The sequence below is a fragment of the Anabrus simplex genome, chromosome 3 (genome assembly GCF_040414725.1).
Source record: "Anabrus simplex isolate iqAnaSimp1 chromosome 3, ASM4041472v1, whole genome shotgun sequence".
Taxonomy (NCBI): domain Eukaryota; kingdom Metazoa; phylum Arthropoda; class Insecta; order Orthoptera; family Tettigoniidae; genus Anabrus; species Anabrus simplex.
The window spans coordinates 522168369-522183543 of NC_090267.1; the positions used below are offsets into that span (position 1 = coordinate 522168369).

Here is a 15175-nt window from a genome sequence, read left to right on the forward strand (position 1 = left end):
TGGATGCTACCCGCAACACCTTACAGTCATAGAAACTGACTGAAAAACAATAGGATTACTGACTAAGGGACTGCTGCTAGAGCATAATACTGAATCGAGGATGTTTGCAGTCTAAAGGGGGTCCAAAATCCCCTCATAACAGTACTGAAACCGTACAGTGTCCTGTACAGCTCATGGGAATGATATGTGCCTTTCTACTCCATTAAAATTACTCCTAAAGGTCGCGTCATTGGTAGCAGTATGGGCGAAGGGGATCGAGCGGCGTCCGGCCAGAACGGAACCCGCGAAAGAGCGCTTGCAAAACAAAGGGAAGACAGAGCAAGAGCCAAGCCCCCACGGAAACACCCTCTCAACTTGCAGAGAGAGATAGAAGGGGACGCGATGCTGGAGTAGTCAGATACGCCCCGAGGTGTGGCTTAGCTTCCCAGAGTTCCAAACTAACATAAGGAGCTTCCGGGTTTTTATGCACGTGTCACGGGTGCCAACGTCGGATTTTGGCGCGTAAAAAATGGAATGATATTTTGATCCAGACATAGGAAAATTATGTGAGACACACCATTGAATAGAGCGGAATTTTCTGCGGTTCCCAGACTAAAAATATGTAATAATTTATTCAGGGGAAGAAATGAGGTCACCAGCTGTCCAGATGTAATATATCGCTAACACATGTGAATACAACGGCGTCACCCAAGCTAAGAGTCGCGCTCAAAAGATGACTCCACTCCCCAAAGGACGCTATGAATTAATCAAAGGCGGGAAGCAAATTACATAAAAACTGCCGATCGTAGGTCCAGCACGCCTTGCTCAAATGAAAGAGGAGACAGAGGGCTGCAAGATGCACTATTTAAATGTCTTCAATTCTTGGTATGAAAGGAGCTATTGTTCTTAATGAACCGTGAACGTTTACGCCCCCAGGCTTCCGGCGGGCAAGATAATATAGGCCGGGCTGGCCATCACAGAGGACAGTTGTTCTTTGCGGGTCGTTGAGACGGACACTGTGTCCCGCGGTGCTCCAGTTTACAGTCCGAAACCCTTGACCGCTTACTGAAAGTGCTATTGTGTCCATCGCCTTTGTGAAGTGAACGGGAGGCCAAACGAGCCTAGGTGAATTGTCTCTGTGCTGCGTGTCAAACTAGTTAATCCGCGAGCCTAATTTACAAACAAGTAGCAGAATACGGTTGAGACAGTGCCGGCCTTAATGAGTCAGTGAAATTCATAATTTGGTATCACCCAAAGTGTTACTCTGAATCAGGGGCTCGAGTTTCGTGAGCCACCCGATTCTTGCTGTGAACGCGCCCGCCGTGATTTGAAAGACCGTCTTATTCGTGGTGTAAACTCTGGAAATAGAGGCCGTGTGACGAGTGTAAAGTGTTACCCATTTTGGATTACTGTAAGATTTCAGCTGTGAACGAGTTCCCCAGGATGTCGGACTTGTATGGACCAGGGATGAAGGACTGCACGCCCGCCGCCAACCGCGGAGCCATGCGGAACTAAAGCTCTACCATGGGTCTCCCGTGGAAGGAGAAACAACGGCCACCGAACAGATGAGTGATGTCCAAATCTAATTTCTAAGCATGTCACATAACCGGGGGATAGGATTAGCTTTCTTTGTAAATATCAAAATGTTGTAAGATAATGCATGTCCTATATGGAAATTTTATTGATCTTTAGATAGTTGAAGTAAATTCAGGGGAGCTAAATTCCCGGACGACTCATGTTTTTTTCTTAATGATTAGCTTATCGTGAGGGTTATATTTCTAGTAATATGTAGAATGTCCTAGCAAATATGGGAACAAGGTTAGGAGAATATTTGAGTTTCCCTTAGGGGTGGTTGGAACAATAGTGCTGGCGAGCAGGGAAAACCATGTCAAAATGTTGGTAGTTACTGTCCCACGTGGCTGTCGTATATGCCGGGGAAACTCATGGGTCAGACAGACAATGCATGCCTAGCTTACACATATAATCAGTGCATGTACAGCAAGAAAGAAGAAATCCCGACCGAGAGAGGTACTTGTTGTGCTATTTAGGTAGGTGTGAGGAACCATGTGCAAGTCTCCCGTGATTTTTGAGTAATTGGCCAGTATGGTTTGGAGTGTTTTTTTTTATCTATAGCCGGGGTGGGACCCAGGGGCAGGAGTCCCTAATCTTTGGTCAGAAGATTTAAATATAGGTATATTTCCTGTGGTAGGAGCGAGGAGTGTGAAAAGGTGGACTGAAGGGGTCATGAGAGCCCTGTGCCCAAGGGAAGAAGATACGCGATATGAGACGTAGTGAGAGGGCCGAATGCCCGAGGAATTTACGATGAGATGAGTTAGAAGTGATCGTGCCCACAGTCGGCGCTCAGCGATGATAATGAGAAGGGAGAGAATAAAAGAGTATTTCAGGGGAATTCCACGATAATATGAATAAACAAATGAAGTGGGCCATGGATATGTGTCCCCGAGATGAGAGGGTGGACGTGTGAGGGAGAGAAGAATCTGGCGTGGCCAATGAATGAGAAATGGCCGTGCGAAGTGAATGGCCGCCCTTCCTTTTTTTTTTTTTTTTTTTTTTTTTGTGAATGTCTGGCTCTCGCCCTCGTGACGGAAGGATCCCTTGCACCATTGTATTAAGACTTGGAGCCCTGTGTCTACCCGCGCTCTTCTGTTTGGTTTAAATGGCTTAGCTAAGGATACTTGTATAATGATAATATCACGGTGATTTTTAAAGGTATTTAATAAATGAGTAGGGATCTCCCCCAGATATCCGGTGATATGAGACTATAGCTATTCTAGGGATCTACAGAAACCCACAGTACCTCTCGGTCGGGAGTCGGCCAGTTCGACTCCGGATTATGATGGCGCCCTTGAGCGAGCTGCTCCAGGCGTGCGCCTTGGGCCGGAGACATTGATAACCATGCTGTTTCTTTCTAGGAATGGCTCTCCTTTGTGCATGAAGTGTATATATCCATATATCAGTGTATGTTTCGTAATTATGTGCATATATTTTTGAGTTCAAACAGAACCTATGTGCACGTTATGTGGTCTTGGTGATAGATGAGGAGTCCGGGGTTTAGCTAAATGGTATGTGTGTTTGTTTGTGTATCATGTAAATGTTTCTTTAATATGATCATTATGTAGCGTAGGCCCCGGTTATGTTCGTGCTAAGAACAACAAGTAATTTGTGAATAGGGACATCAGATCATCTCACGGTGTGATCGACAGAATAATATAAAAATTTCATGAACGGTCTGAACTAATGAGGAAAGATGAACGATAGCAAATCGCAAAAACCTCAATCATACCGTTATGCGGACGACGCCCATGGGCGATTCATATTTTAAAGTGATCATTATTTTATTTTCCTCCCATATGTGGAGATTTCATTGTATAGAGCTATGTCAATTTCTTAATGTCATATTTGAATAAATTCGTATTCGTAACCCCTATTTTATGATTCTTGTCATTTGTAGCAGTGCTAAGCAGTGTCCACTAGGCATTTGAACCCAGAGATCCTACTTTCATATTATAGACATAAGGCTCCATCTTAAGTATTTGTTTATTTCTTTCGAACGTACCACTCCCCCAAGTGCTCAGGCTGCCGGGCCGGCACAGAAAGTAGGAAGGGGAGCGGTTCGAAGCTCGTTAAGCAATTCGACCCGCTCTTCAATCCAATCTCATCCGTGGGTGTTTACCCCGTTACGTGGAGGCATTCTTATGCGTGGGTCATCCATTCGAAGCCCGGAAGGGTGTAGTACTTATCGCTAGGAAAGTAGAACCATGATATTTGTCATGTTGCGGTACTAATCAAAAGTAGCAGAGACTTGCGGTATTCCACACATTATGGTACTACTCACAGGTTATGAAATTCGACATATAATACAGACCTATGGTTTTTCTCACATTGCGGTGCCATTTACAGGCAACGCAACCCTATGGTGTTAATCACATAAGAGTACTAACCACAGGGACCTTCCGCTATCCCGTGGTGTTCCTCATATAGTGGGTACTAATCATAGGCAAGGCAGAACCATGGTAGCTATCATCCCATGGTCCTGCTCATATGGTGGTATGGTACTCATCACAGGTACTGCACGGTGCTCCTGTGTGCTACTAATCACAAACCTATTTCGTACCTAATATAGTGGTACTACGCGCAAGTAAAAGCAACCCTTGGTGTTCTCCGCGTGGTGGTACTGATCACAAGTAGTTTTAGTTCTAATACAATCATCCCTTGGTTGCCCCTTTTAGTCACCTCTCATGACAGGCAGGGGATACCGTGGGTGTATTATTCGTCTGCCTCCCCCACCCACAGGGGGTAGTGTGTTTGGTCCGCGAGAGGTATTTTATTTCCCTCAAGCCCGCCGGCAAGCCGGTTAGGACCTCCCTATCACCCACCTGGGACGCGCCACTGGGAGTATCACCTCTCCCCCTGCTACGCCAGCGTAGCAGGTTCGTGAACTGGCGGAATGAGAAAGAAGTGTTGCAAACTTAGAAATATATATAAAAAATTAATGAAGGTTCATTTACTTGAGAAAACCCACAAACAGAAAATGTCTTTCAATAACAAATTCTTTTACCTTGCACCAGAGTGCATGACCTCAGGTTTTTTTGTAATGACATCTATGGAGAAATGTCCAAACTTCTTGATGTACACTAAAACAAAACAAAACAAATCCAATCAGTTTAGGAAACTTAGAAATGACAAACTTCTCAATTATTCAGTAGTAACATCTTCTGATTACTGTCCCATCTTCATGCAGCAGCAGTTTCACGTTTTGTTGGATAGATAGAGTTCGTGCTTCTATATATTATAATATATCATATATATTAATATTAATATATTATAATATATCATATTATTATTATTATTATTATTATTATTATTATTATTATTATTATTATTATTATTATTATTAGGCCTATTATTGTGATTTTTTACAAGGTACGACTTCGTTGCGAAAATGTCCAGTCACTAGTCTACTACAAGAACCTTACGTCGGCAGTGATCCGAGTATAATGCGCAAGGGGACACCAGAGAGTCGAACAACCGCAAATAAGTGGTTTTCGATAAAGAAACCCTGAAGATGGCTGATGGAACGGCTTTTCTGCTGGCCGACGATAGAGAGGACGACAGAATATATAGTTTTCAGTGGTGACAAGGGCAAAGAAGGTTTGAAATGTTTCAAAATCTATCAATCAATCAATCAATCAATCAATTGTTTCACCTTTAAGTGCTCTATAGTATACAGTACAGTTTTTACAGATATGCAGCATTCATGCGGATTTCGGGAGTACGGATGACGTCAGCCCCGTTGTTTTTGTCCAACAAGAAGAAAGAAATCTACATTCGATTGTTTCAATTAATCCGTCAAACTGTTCTAGAATGGACTCCAGAAACGGTTGAGCGTGGATTATGAAATGCGATTCATATGAGATAAATGAAGATCCTGCTTTAGAGCTCTCTCATATTCGCAAAGCTTGGAATGAAAGACGAACTTAAACATCGGTAGGTAGTGGACACTTTAAGGAAATTTGTTCGAGTAATTTTTTACTACGCTTTTATTGATAAGTTACATAACTTCAAAAAATTATTATTCTTATAGACAGAACCATCCTTTATTCATTTCTTGCTTTAGAATCACAACTGCACAATAGAATATACAGGGTTATTCACCTAACGTGTTACACAGAAATAACTTCTAAACCATTAAAGATATCGGCATTCTGTTTTCATATTCGTAAATGGTACCTAGGGCCTTGTAAAATAACGTGCTTCTTAGTCTCATGAGGTGATTAATAACCGAGATATTGATACTAACTCCATATTTTTAAATAGAATGGCACAAATTCATACAGCTAGCCTAAAAGATCAACTGCGTACAAGTTCAAATATGTAAGTATTTTCAAAATCGGACAATCACTTTTTGAGATATAAATAAGAACGGCATGCGCGGTTTTGCTGCCGCATCAGTCGGCGTGAAGTCGGGCAAGGCGCAAGCTGCTTCCTGTTGACCTTGATTCCAGCCACAGAACGGATACCAGGAATGTACTGTAAAGATAATATGATGTACCGTAACATACCCTGGGTGTGCAACGTTATTATAAGACTGGCGAACACACAACGGGGGAGGGAGATTAAAGTTGTATTGTTTTGTTTTGACATGTAATAGGTTGCGCTGAGTTTAGCGTTTTTTCTGACGGATGGAAATGGGAAGGATTTGGAAAGGAAGTCGGCCGTGGCCTGTCACAAAGGTACCTATCCGGTATTTGCCTGGTGTTGAGCATGGGACACCATGAAAATCACTTTCAGTTTGGGCGAGGCAGGACTCGAACCGACGCTCTCCCGAATGCACGCTACTACAGTCGCGCTGGAGCTCCGCGGAGATTAATGCGTGTAAAATAAAACATAAATAATAGTGTTGCTGCCATCTCACCACGATCAGCTCTGAACATTTGCTTTTCTAGAAGGTCTTCCGGTGTTTTGTGTTATGTTTATTTCTCAACTCATAGAATAGTATGAACTGTACCCTAAAACCAGTGACAATAATTATAGCTTTCGTTATGTTCCTTTCAAGTCAAAGTACTTATTTTATTCCTTTTAAACACATCAACCCTTTCTGTCCTGTCCTGTGTTCGTCTGTCATACACACTTTCCAAACCCATCACATGTGTACGAGGTGCTTACATGTCTGGTATCCATTCTGTGGCTGAACTCACTCCCAGGAAACGGCTTGCACTTCAATATGTTCTTGCCCGAATTCACGCCGTCTGATGCGGCATGCAAAACAGCGCATGCTGTTCTTACTTATATCTCAAAAAGTAATTGTCCGATTTTAAAAATACTTACATATTTGAACTTGTACGCAGATGAACTTTTATATCAGCTGTATGAATTTGTACCATTCCATTTAAAAATATGGAGTTAGTATCAATATCTCGGTTGTTAATCACCCCATGAGAATAAGTAGCACGTTATTTTACAAGACCCTGCGTACCATTTACGAATATGAAAACAGAATGTTGATATCTTTAATGGTTTAGAAGTTATTTCCGTGTAACATGTTAGGTGAATAACCCTGTATATACACTCAAAATTTATTCTTGAGGCTGAAAATGTATCGGCAGTGGACACCGAAAAAAAATTAGAGATTTAGTAATGGACCGGCTTTGCACATTCATTAGGAAATCGTTTTTACTTCGCAATACTTTCCACTCTTTCAAGTGGTACGGGAAGTCCTTTCCTAAATATTTTAGGCATTAGCTGACACTTCGCAGGTAATCAGCCGATCAAGTGGTACGAAATGTCCTAGAACCGCCTGACCTTGGAAGGGAGGCAACTATCCGGACCACTGTTCCTGGTAGTCTTGCTAAACAGGTTGTGAGTCAAGTTCCGGTGTTACTTTGGAAAACTGTGCATACTTGTCATATTGATAGCACGACGTGATTGCTCTAATTGCAGTGGAAATGAACAAGATTCCTTTTGCGTCGCAAGAACACAATGATGGCACGATATCATTGCTTCTCTTCCCACCTTACTGGAAAACGTTAAAAGAATAAAATTAGCTTTACGATGTCTCGGCATCTCTGGACACCCTGGCTCAGCAAGCGCACCTGCTCGGAGCTCTGATAATATCTCGGATGTCACCCGCCATTATCATCATCCTCATCATAGGGGCAGCAGTATAAGTGTACATCATTCACTGGTACGGTCCTTCCAAAGTTGAAAGAGAGACAAAAACAACTGCGGACACTCCTTCTAGACATTTCAACAAATGTATGATAACCATGAGGTGGGCGAATCAAGTAGCTGCAGAAATATATCGATAGTTCTGTTTTCTCCCCTGACCTCTGTGTGCCCCCCGCACCTAACACCCAACGTTCAGACAATAGTTATGATCACTAGTTAACGGCACCCGAGGGGCGGGCGTACAGGTTTAATTGATGGTACAGACACTTAAGATTCTGTATACTCAAAGGGTATGGAGAGATGACAGATGTCATACCCCCTTATAGACCCAAATCAGAACTAATTCATTCTGTAATATTATTTCAAGTAGGTAGATTATTTTTATTTAACAAATTTTAAAATCAAAATTTCAAATAATAATGTCATTGGTTTTCAGAGCTGCCGGAATGTTGTCCCGCAGGAGTTCTTCCACGTGCCAGTAAATCTACCGACACAAGGCTGCCAGCACCCACAAATACCATCGGACTGAGCCAGGATCGAACCTGCAACCCGTCTGAGCCACTCAGTGCGGCTCCAAATGTCACTCTTTTATGCAATTGTAAAATAAAACTATCAAACCTTCATTTTATAGTGGTACTTCAGTATTTAAGTGCGGCCCTCGAGGCCTTACAAGTTGGAAACCCCAATAGATGAAGAGTAGACACTTGTGAAGAATGAGATTAGTAGGACTGCTAAAGAAAAGTCAGATCAAGTAATAATTAAGGAGATACCAGACCTGATTCACGAACGGCGATGGTACAACAACGCAAAAAATGAGGAGGGCAGGAAAAATACAAGCGATTAAGGATAGATAGAAAGTGCAGGACAGCTAAGAATGAATGGCTCATTCATGCGATTGATGTGTTAAATATCTTGTACTTTCAACGAAAAATATATTAATTGTTCATATTTTAATCGAAGTTACAGTTGTCGATACTCAAGAGACGGATGAAACGAGCGTCGCCGGCTAGTGGCTAGTTTGTTGATCTCTTTCGTGGGGTTGGAATGCGGAACGAACAGCCACTTCCGTCAAGAGGGCGGTGTACTGTGGCCAGGATTTATTTGCTATTTCGTGAAATACTGGAGTTCTTGAGCGGTTCTTTTCTTGTGCTATAAATGATACATAACGAATGTGTATTCAGTTTCATGTGCTTGTAGTGTAAATATGAAACAAAGAATGATGCGATTTTGAAATGACATCACACTGATCAGAGAGTAGTTCAGTGGGAGCGCAATCCGAACTGAATTCTAAACATAATGTAATTGAACGATTATTAAGAGAACCATTTAGTATACTTTCTTTTACGGAGAAAATCAGAATTGTAAATGAAGGACAACCGCGCCCAACTCTGAATGTAACTACACAACTAAAGTCGTGTGTTCGTCATTTCAACATAAATATTTATGAAACAGACCAGGGGGTGAGATCTTAAATAAACGTTTCTGTTGGCCTTGTTTGTTGTTTTCACCCGAAAAATGGATTTGGAATGACGGTCTGTTTGCGTTGATGTTTGCAATTTTTTCGGTTAAGCTTACATCCCCTAAACCAGAAGTCAGGAGTGGGCACTGCTATTCTGTTACCTACCGTTACACTCCACGAACCAGCCGAACTTTTTTGCAGGCAAGCACACATTATTGTAAAACACACGAATCAGTCGACACACAAACGCTGATGGAATATCACCGTATCTACAACAAACTTATTCTCAAAATCACCGCCGTCTCGATCCTCCTATACTGCCTGCTCTATGCGAGCCTTTTTGCGACTACGCTGCGACAAAATTTCTCCGCTAGATGGCAGACATACACGCACAATGTTCTAAACTTATTCTAATGACGACAACCTACAGAACACTATGCAGCAAGGGTTTGACAGCGGCATAGGTCCTACCCTTCCGAGGGCTCGGCTCAGACTGAATACTTTCGCCCTCCACTCTTGTGAGCGCGCTGTTGTACATCACGTCACTCACCCATAGCCCACGTGACGAATACGGCAGCTCCTATTGGTAGAAACATCTTCCGATTGCTATTGGTCGATTTGAGTTTGACACCTTGGACCACGTGGGACGACCACGTTTTTGACGTTTGTGACATTTTGCTTCACTTTGATTTGGATGCGTATATCTGTTATCTTCGTTTGCGTGTTTGAAGAAAAAGTACAAGATATTTGAGGTAAGCATCCTTAAGTAAGTTAATAAGTTGATGATTGATAGTTGCTTCTGTTCCCAAAAATATATTTTTATTATTTTTGACTGTCACCTTTTTATTACCTTTTTGCATGGTGGTTGATATGATAGTTACATAAGCCTACTTGAAACACACCTTAAAATTCAGTTGATGTAATGTTATATTATGTCTGATAAGCCACTATCGTTTTGATAATATTGATATTAGCAGTAAAAATATAAGCTGATTACAGTGTCCTTAAATATTTTCTTCTATTTCTTTTCATGTCTCAGACCATGCACGAAAAGTGTCAGATCTGTGGAATGTACACAGATAGCGAAGAAGGCCGGCAACAGGGAATCTTATTTCATCATTTCCCTGTTGCTAGACCTAACATTTGCAGAGAGTGGTTGGACGTTGTGGAGGTCGAACGGTTGCGGCAGCTTCCCCCGAAGCAGCTGAGGAACCGCACTGTGTGTTCGAGGCACTTTCGTCACTCCAGCTATCCAGGACCCCTATCAAAGATGCTGTATAAAGATGCTGTCCCGGAAAGAAGTAAGTAGTTGTTATTATTGTTGTTCACAGTACCGGTACTGTGACCTATGACATTTTCCTGTGATTCATTTCAAATTGCTCTCCAGAGGTAATGATCATAAATTCATCAGTGCCAGATGAGGGGGAACCTCGCTTCTCATAATGAAATTTACTATAATGCCTGTCATACCTGAGCTTGCCTTACCTGTAAGTTGAAATGTGTACATTTCTTTGAGGCAGAGTGTAGCTGAAATACCTATTTATTATTAACAAAATAGTGCACACATGTGCAAATGTTATTTCTTGTTATAATCCATCAATGGCTTTACGTTGCCTGTATTGTGAAGGCGAGGTATTTAAATGAGCTCACTATCCTAACTGCCTCTTTATCCGAAAACCATTTGTACCGTTTTGTCCAGGTTAATTTTAAGTTTGTTGTCTTCAGAATATTTTTCAAGGCTGACCATAGTTGCTTGAAGATAATCTTTGTTGTTAGAACCTATATCTAGGTCATCAGCGTATAAGTACAATTTGGTTGCATTAAGAATTATTTCTGTAACATCTGCTGTGGCGATATTTAATAGAAGCGGACTGATAGATCACCCTGTAATACTCCACCCCACTGTTTAATAGTATCTGAAGTTGTTTTGCCATCATGAATTCCTACTTTATTTTGTGACAAGACATTGTTTAGTATTTACCTGCTTGTTACCATCATGTTTCCTGGATCTGTGTACATAATCTGTTGCACTGGAATTCATACAATGGCGTCTTTCACAAAAACTAAGTCAGTGGTACTGTACTGTTTAGGGTTATATATATCTTTTCCATTGAGTTGTTGATTACTTTGTATCCTTCATCATTTATTAATTATTGTATAATCATTGTCTTTTGATATGGTGTATTAACTCTACAACTTAGGTCACCTCCCAGAACTACAGGCTCTTTATTTTTCACTATTTTGATGGCTTTCATTATGTGCTGAACTGCAGTGTCCACTCTTCATTTAGAGGATGGTTTGAGGTCAGGAGTTCTGGTCAGTGATCTACGTTGACTTGGTGTCTGCACAGGTGACCCTGGGGGTGCTTGGAGTGACCGGGTTGGCTAAGCAGAGGTGAACCAGGCCCATGGGGGGAGGGGATGGGGAATTTCTAACATTTGAATGTACCATTTTGAATTTATTTCCAACATCCTCTCAGCATGTAGGAGATCTTTTCTGGACTCAGTGAATATAAAATGTGCAAGTACAATTAGGTTTTCTTCCTTAAGTTCAACTGAACATGAATGGAGCAAAAACAGTTGTATGACATCTCTCAATACAGTTACTGTTAATGTATTCAAGTGCTTAATATTTAGGTGGACAATATCATATGCTCAATGTAATTTTATTGCTGTTTTGCCTACTGTAAGAACCATAGAGGGACCATAAGAACCATAATACATGTTTATGAATGAATGACATTATGAGATTTGAAAATTAATACCCTGCATTCACTGTAGTAGAGGAGGAAAAAATGGTACCATTCTTATTGTTTTTTCTTGTGCATGTAGGTGTGCCTGAACACGAGTCTGGTCCTCGGCCAAGGCCTTCAGCTGCTATGACTGCTGCCCCCACCACCTGCACTCCTCCTGCCTCTGTTACTCCTGCTACTACTACTACTATCACCGGTGCTGTTGCTGCCACCACCATCTCCACGCCTGCTGCTACTACGAATAAACCTTTAATGAGTCATCGCTCGTCTGTGCTGACAGTGATATATAACCCTTAGAAAGAAATCTTCCCTTCCTGAGTGGATGTCGTTCATTGTAAAGAGTTGTTATTATGAAGAACTATTGAGGTAATTTCTTATTCTCTTCAGCCTGTGCACTGTAATTGTTGTTTCACTAATTGGTATTTATGTGCTCAGTGTTCTCCCTAGGACCTTTCTAATGGGTGCACCACCCTGCCGGTTTTAGAGACCGCTTGACTAAACCTAGATATATGCTAATTACATAATATTATTAATAGGTACACATTTGAGTCATTGGGTACTCCAAATTCACCTATAAATACTGTAAATCTGCCAATTTAAATGATAAATCATTACCATAATTGCATCAGTTACATCGGAGATCAAATGTTTAGCTTGACCACTATGTAGTCGCGAACAGGGGTCTGGATTAGCGTGGAATCGCATGCGAGCCCTCTATTCCGTATGACATCACAAACCTGTAAGGCAGTCCACATGTCCACAGCAACCAAGTGGGAGGCCTAAGTCCAGTGTTACATGATTTGGAAGGAGCAATAGAACACTAGATGTTCAACGTACTCTGTTATAACTTGTTCATGATAATAACATTCAAATAGTTCAATTGTGCAGTTAATATTTACCTGTCTGATATTATTGTTAACGCCCTGAGGGGAACGAATTGAAATTTATATTCATATTGAAGTTTTACGTAGTATTCCCCGCCTGGCTACTCATTCTTGCCACCCGCCTGACAAACATTTCTGGGGAGAACACTGGTGCTAATGTTATGAATGCTAATGATTGTTTAGCAATATATTTAATTTTGTATTACAAAAGACCCAACAAGTAGGCTGTGCAGTGTGGTCATGTATCTATGAAATTGCGCTTGGGCAGTGGTGGGTTCGAACCCCACTGTCAGCTATCTTGAAGATGGTTTCCCTTCTTTGCAATAGGCAGGCAGATACTAAGGCCATACCGTAATTAAGGCCACAGTTGCATCCTTCTGAGGCCCATTCCATCGTTGCCATGAATCGGTGTATGAGCCTCATAGGCAAAAAAATGAGATCATTATGAAGCCCAGAACATCATTATAATTGTTCATAAAGGTGGAAAAATGTTAAGTTCATGTTCAGTGTTGTAATTCAAAATATGCCATACATCTGCATGTTTCAGACCCCCATTTGTCTTAATTGCATTCATAATGACTGATTATATAACAACTGTAGGGCAGGAATTTATAAAAAACACTTTATTTAAACTTCATGGGACATGTATTATTATCATTAATATTAGTATTACTATTAATATTATTATAGGGAGATTAAGTACATCATGAAACATATCTGCTAAATGGGAAGTGAAAAACTGTAATGTGGAGTTATTTTCAAGAGCAATGAACCTTTCAAACATGTGGTTTACTGAACTCATAGTCTGTTCCTTTATATGAGATCATCATTTGTATGATAATATTCAAATACTGAAGTGGAAGTGTCGTGTGATATTGTGTGAACGATTTGTGTAAAGAAGTCATAGTTTTGGTTAAGCATCCATTTCTACCAAAGGAGGTTTCACTGAAAATCTTGTATTTTGGAGAACATTTCTCATCAGAACACAGGAAATATATTATGCTCTCTCCTCTCTTATTTGCAGTTTGTATGCACATCCTCCTATACAAAAGTATGTACTGGTATGTATGCAATGTCCAAGTAACTAAATTAATATTTGTGAATTTTGTGATGTTGGTAACCCATTCACTTGATGTGATGGTAACAGTTCTACAAACTTTCCTTATCATAATATTGGGCAAGTTGGCCGTGCAGTTAGGAGCGCACAGCTGTGAGCTCGCATCCAGGAGATAGTGGGTTCGAACCCCACTGTCGGCAGCCCTGAAAATGGTTTTCTGTGGTTTCCAATTTTCACACCAGGCAAATGCTGGGGCTGTACCTTAATTAAGGCCACAGCTGCTTCCTTCCCATTCCTAGGCCTTTCCTGTCCCATCGTCGCCATAAGACCTATCTGTGTCAGTGCAACGTAAAGAAACTAGCCTTATCATAATTGTCCCCCTGTGGGTAGGGGGTGGGCAACCACGCAGCCCTTAATTGAATTTTGGCAGTGTTTCCGCTTACTTGTGCCAGGATCCCCACTTGGTTGGCCGGGTGGAGTGCATGCTGTCAGACCACAGATCAGCCTACTCTGCAACCACCAACATAGATTTCCGCCTTCGATATACAGTAGGTACAAATGGCACTGTCTGAAGTGAGTTTCCACTGTCTTCAACAGGCATTTCGTCTAGATCACAGCAAAGGCCCTTGCACACCATAATGTTGTGGAAGTAGCAGCATATTGTTCATAATACTGTACTAAATTAGCATACAATTCCTTGGACATAGCTCTGCCTATTAAAAGCTATGTTGTGACTTGGCATGGTAATGTTTTGTGCTGGATCAGCTGCCATATTATTGTACGTAGATCCTGATGCTACATATTTCTGTCCATTTATTGGAACTCCTCTCCTGCGGTGCCTGGTGTGAAAATGGGAAAGCACGGAAAACCAATCTTCAGGGCTGCCGACAGTGGGGTTCGAACCCACTATCTCAAGGAAGCAAGCTCACAGCTGTGCGCTCCTAACCGCACGGCCAACTCACCCGGTATTCGGAAAGGGAAGACGTCGCAAGTCCTCGTATTACGCACGTACGTTTGAAGGGTTTCGACAATAGGGCAAAGCAGCTGAAACGAACTCCTGCAGATGCTTCATCAGAGCAACAAAAGAAGGTTATGGGTATCGAACTCCTCCTCTGTCCTGATGCATAATCAGTTCCATTTAGCGGTGTCGAAACTCTAGGCAGTGAGATGTTGCTGACACAAATGTCACACTCCATCCTCTCTTCAAACACACGAACCTAGTACCCGCAAATTAGGATTTGATTTCCTGTTTCTAGTTTGATTGGAATATTATCGTCTGGATATCTGAGGTTGTCCAAAATGTCTAAACATGAAGACATTTGTTTTGTGATTGTCCGTCACAATTCTTATCACAA

At 41.5% G+C, this 15175-nt stretch overlaps 2 protein-coding genes across 7 annotated transcripts in view; one reads left to right on the forward strand and one right to left on the reverse strand.

Annotated features, from left to right (window-relative positions):
• The window catches only part of UGP (UDP-glucose pyrophosphorylase), a 339813-nt gene that overhangs the window by 130967 nt on the left and 193671 nt on the right, over window positions 1-15175 (reverse strand). The window contains exon 1 of one of the 6 annotated variants that reach the window (XM_067143687.2): window positions 9293-9355. The exons of the other annotated variants lie outside the window; for them this stretch is intronic. Coding sequence (XP_066999788.2) covers window positions 9293-9340 — 48 coding nt within the window. The 5' untranslated portion in view covers window positions 9341-9355. Of the gene's footprint in view, window positions 1-9292; window positions 9356-15175 lie in introns of those variants that run through there. 6 annotated transcript variants of the gene reach the window in all.
• On the forward strand, window positions 9507-13930 carry LOC137498927 (THAP domain-containing protein 1-like). The gene is made up of 3 exons (XM_068226769.1): window positions 9507-9879; window positions 10167-10428; window positions 11959-13930. The coding sequence occupies exons 2-3, from the start codon at window positions 10170-10172 to the stop codon at window positions 12174-12176; spliced, it is 477 nt and encodes a 158-aa protein (XP_068082870.1). The 5' UTR covers window positions 9507-9879; window positions 10167-10169; the 3' UTR covers window positions 12177-13930.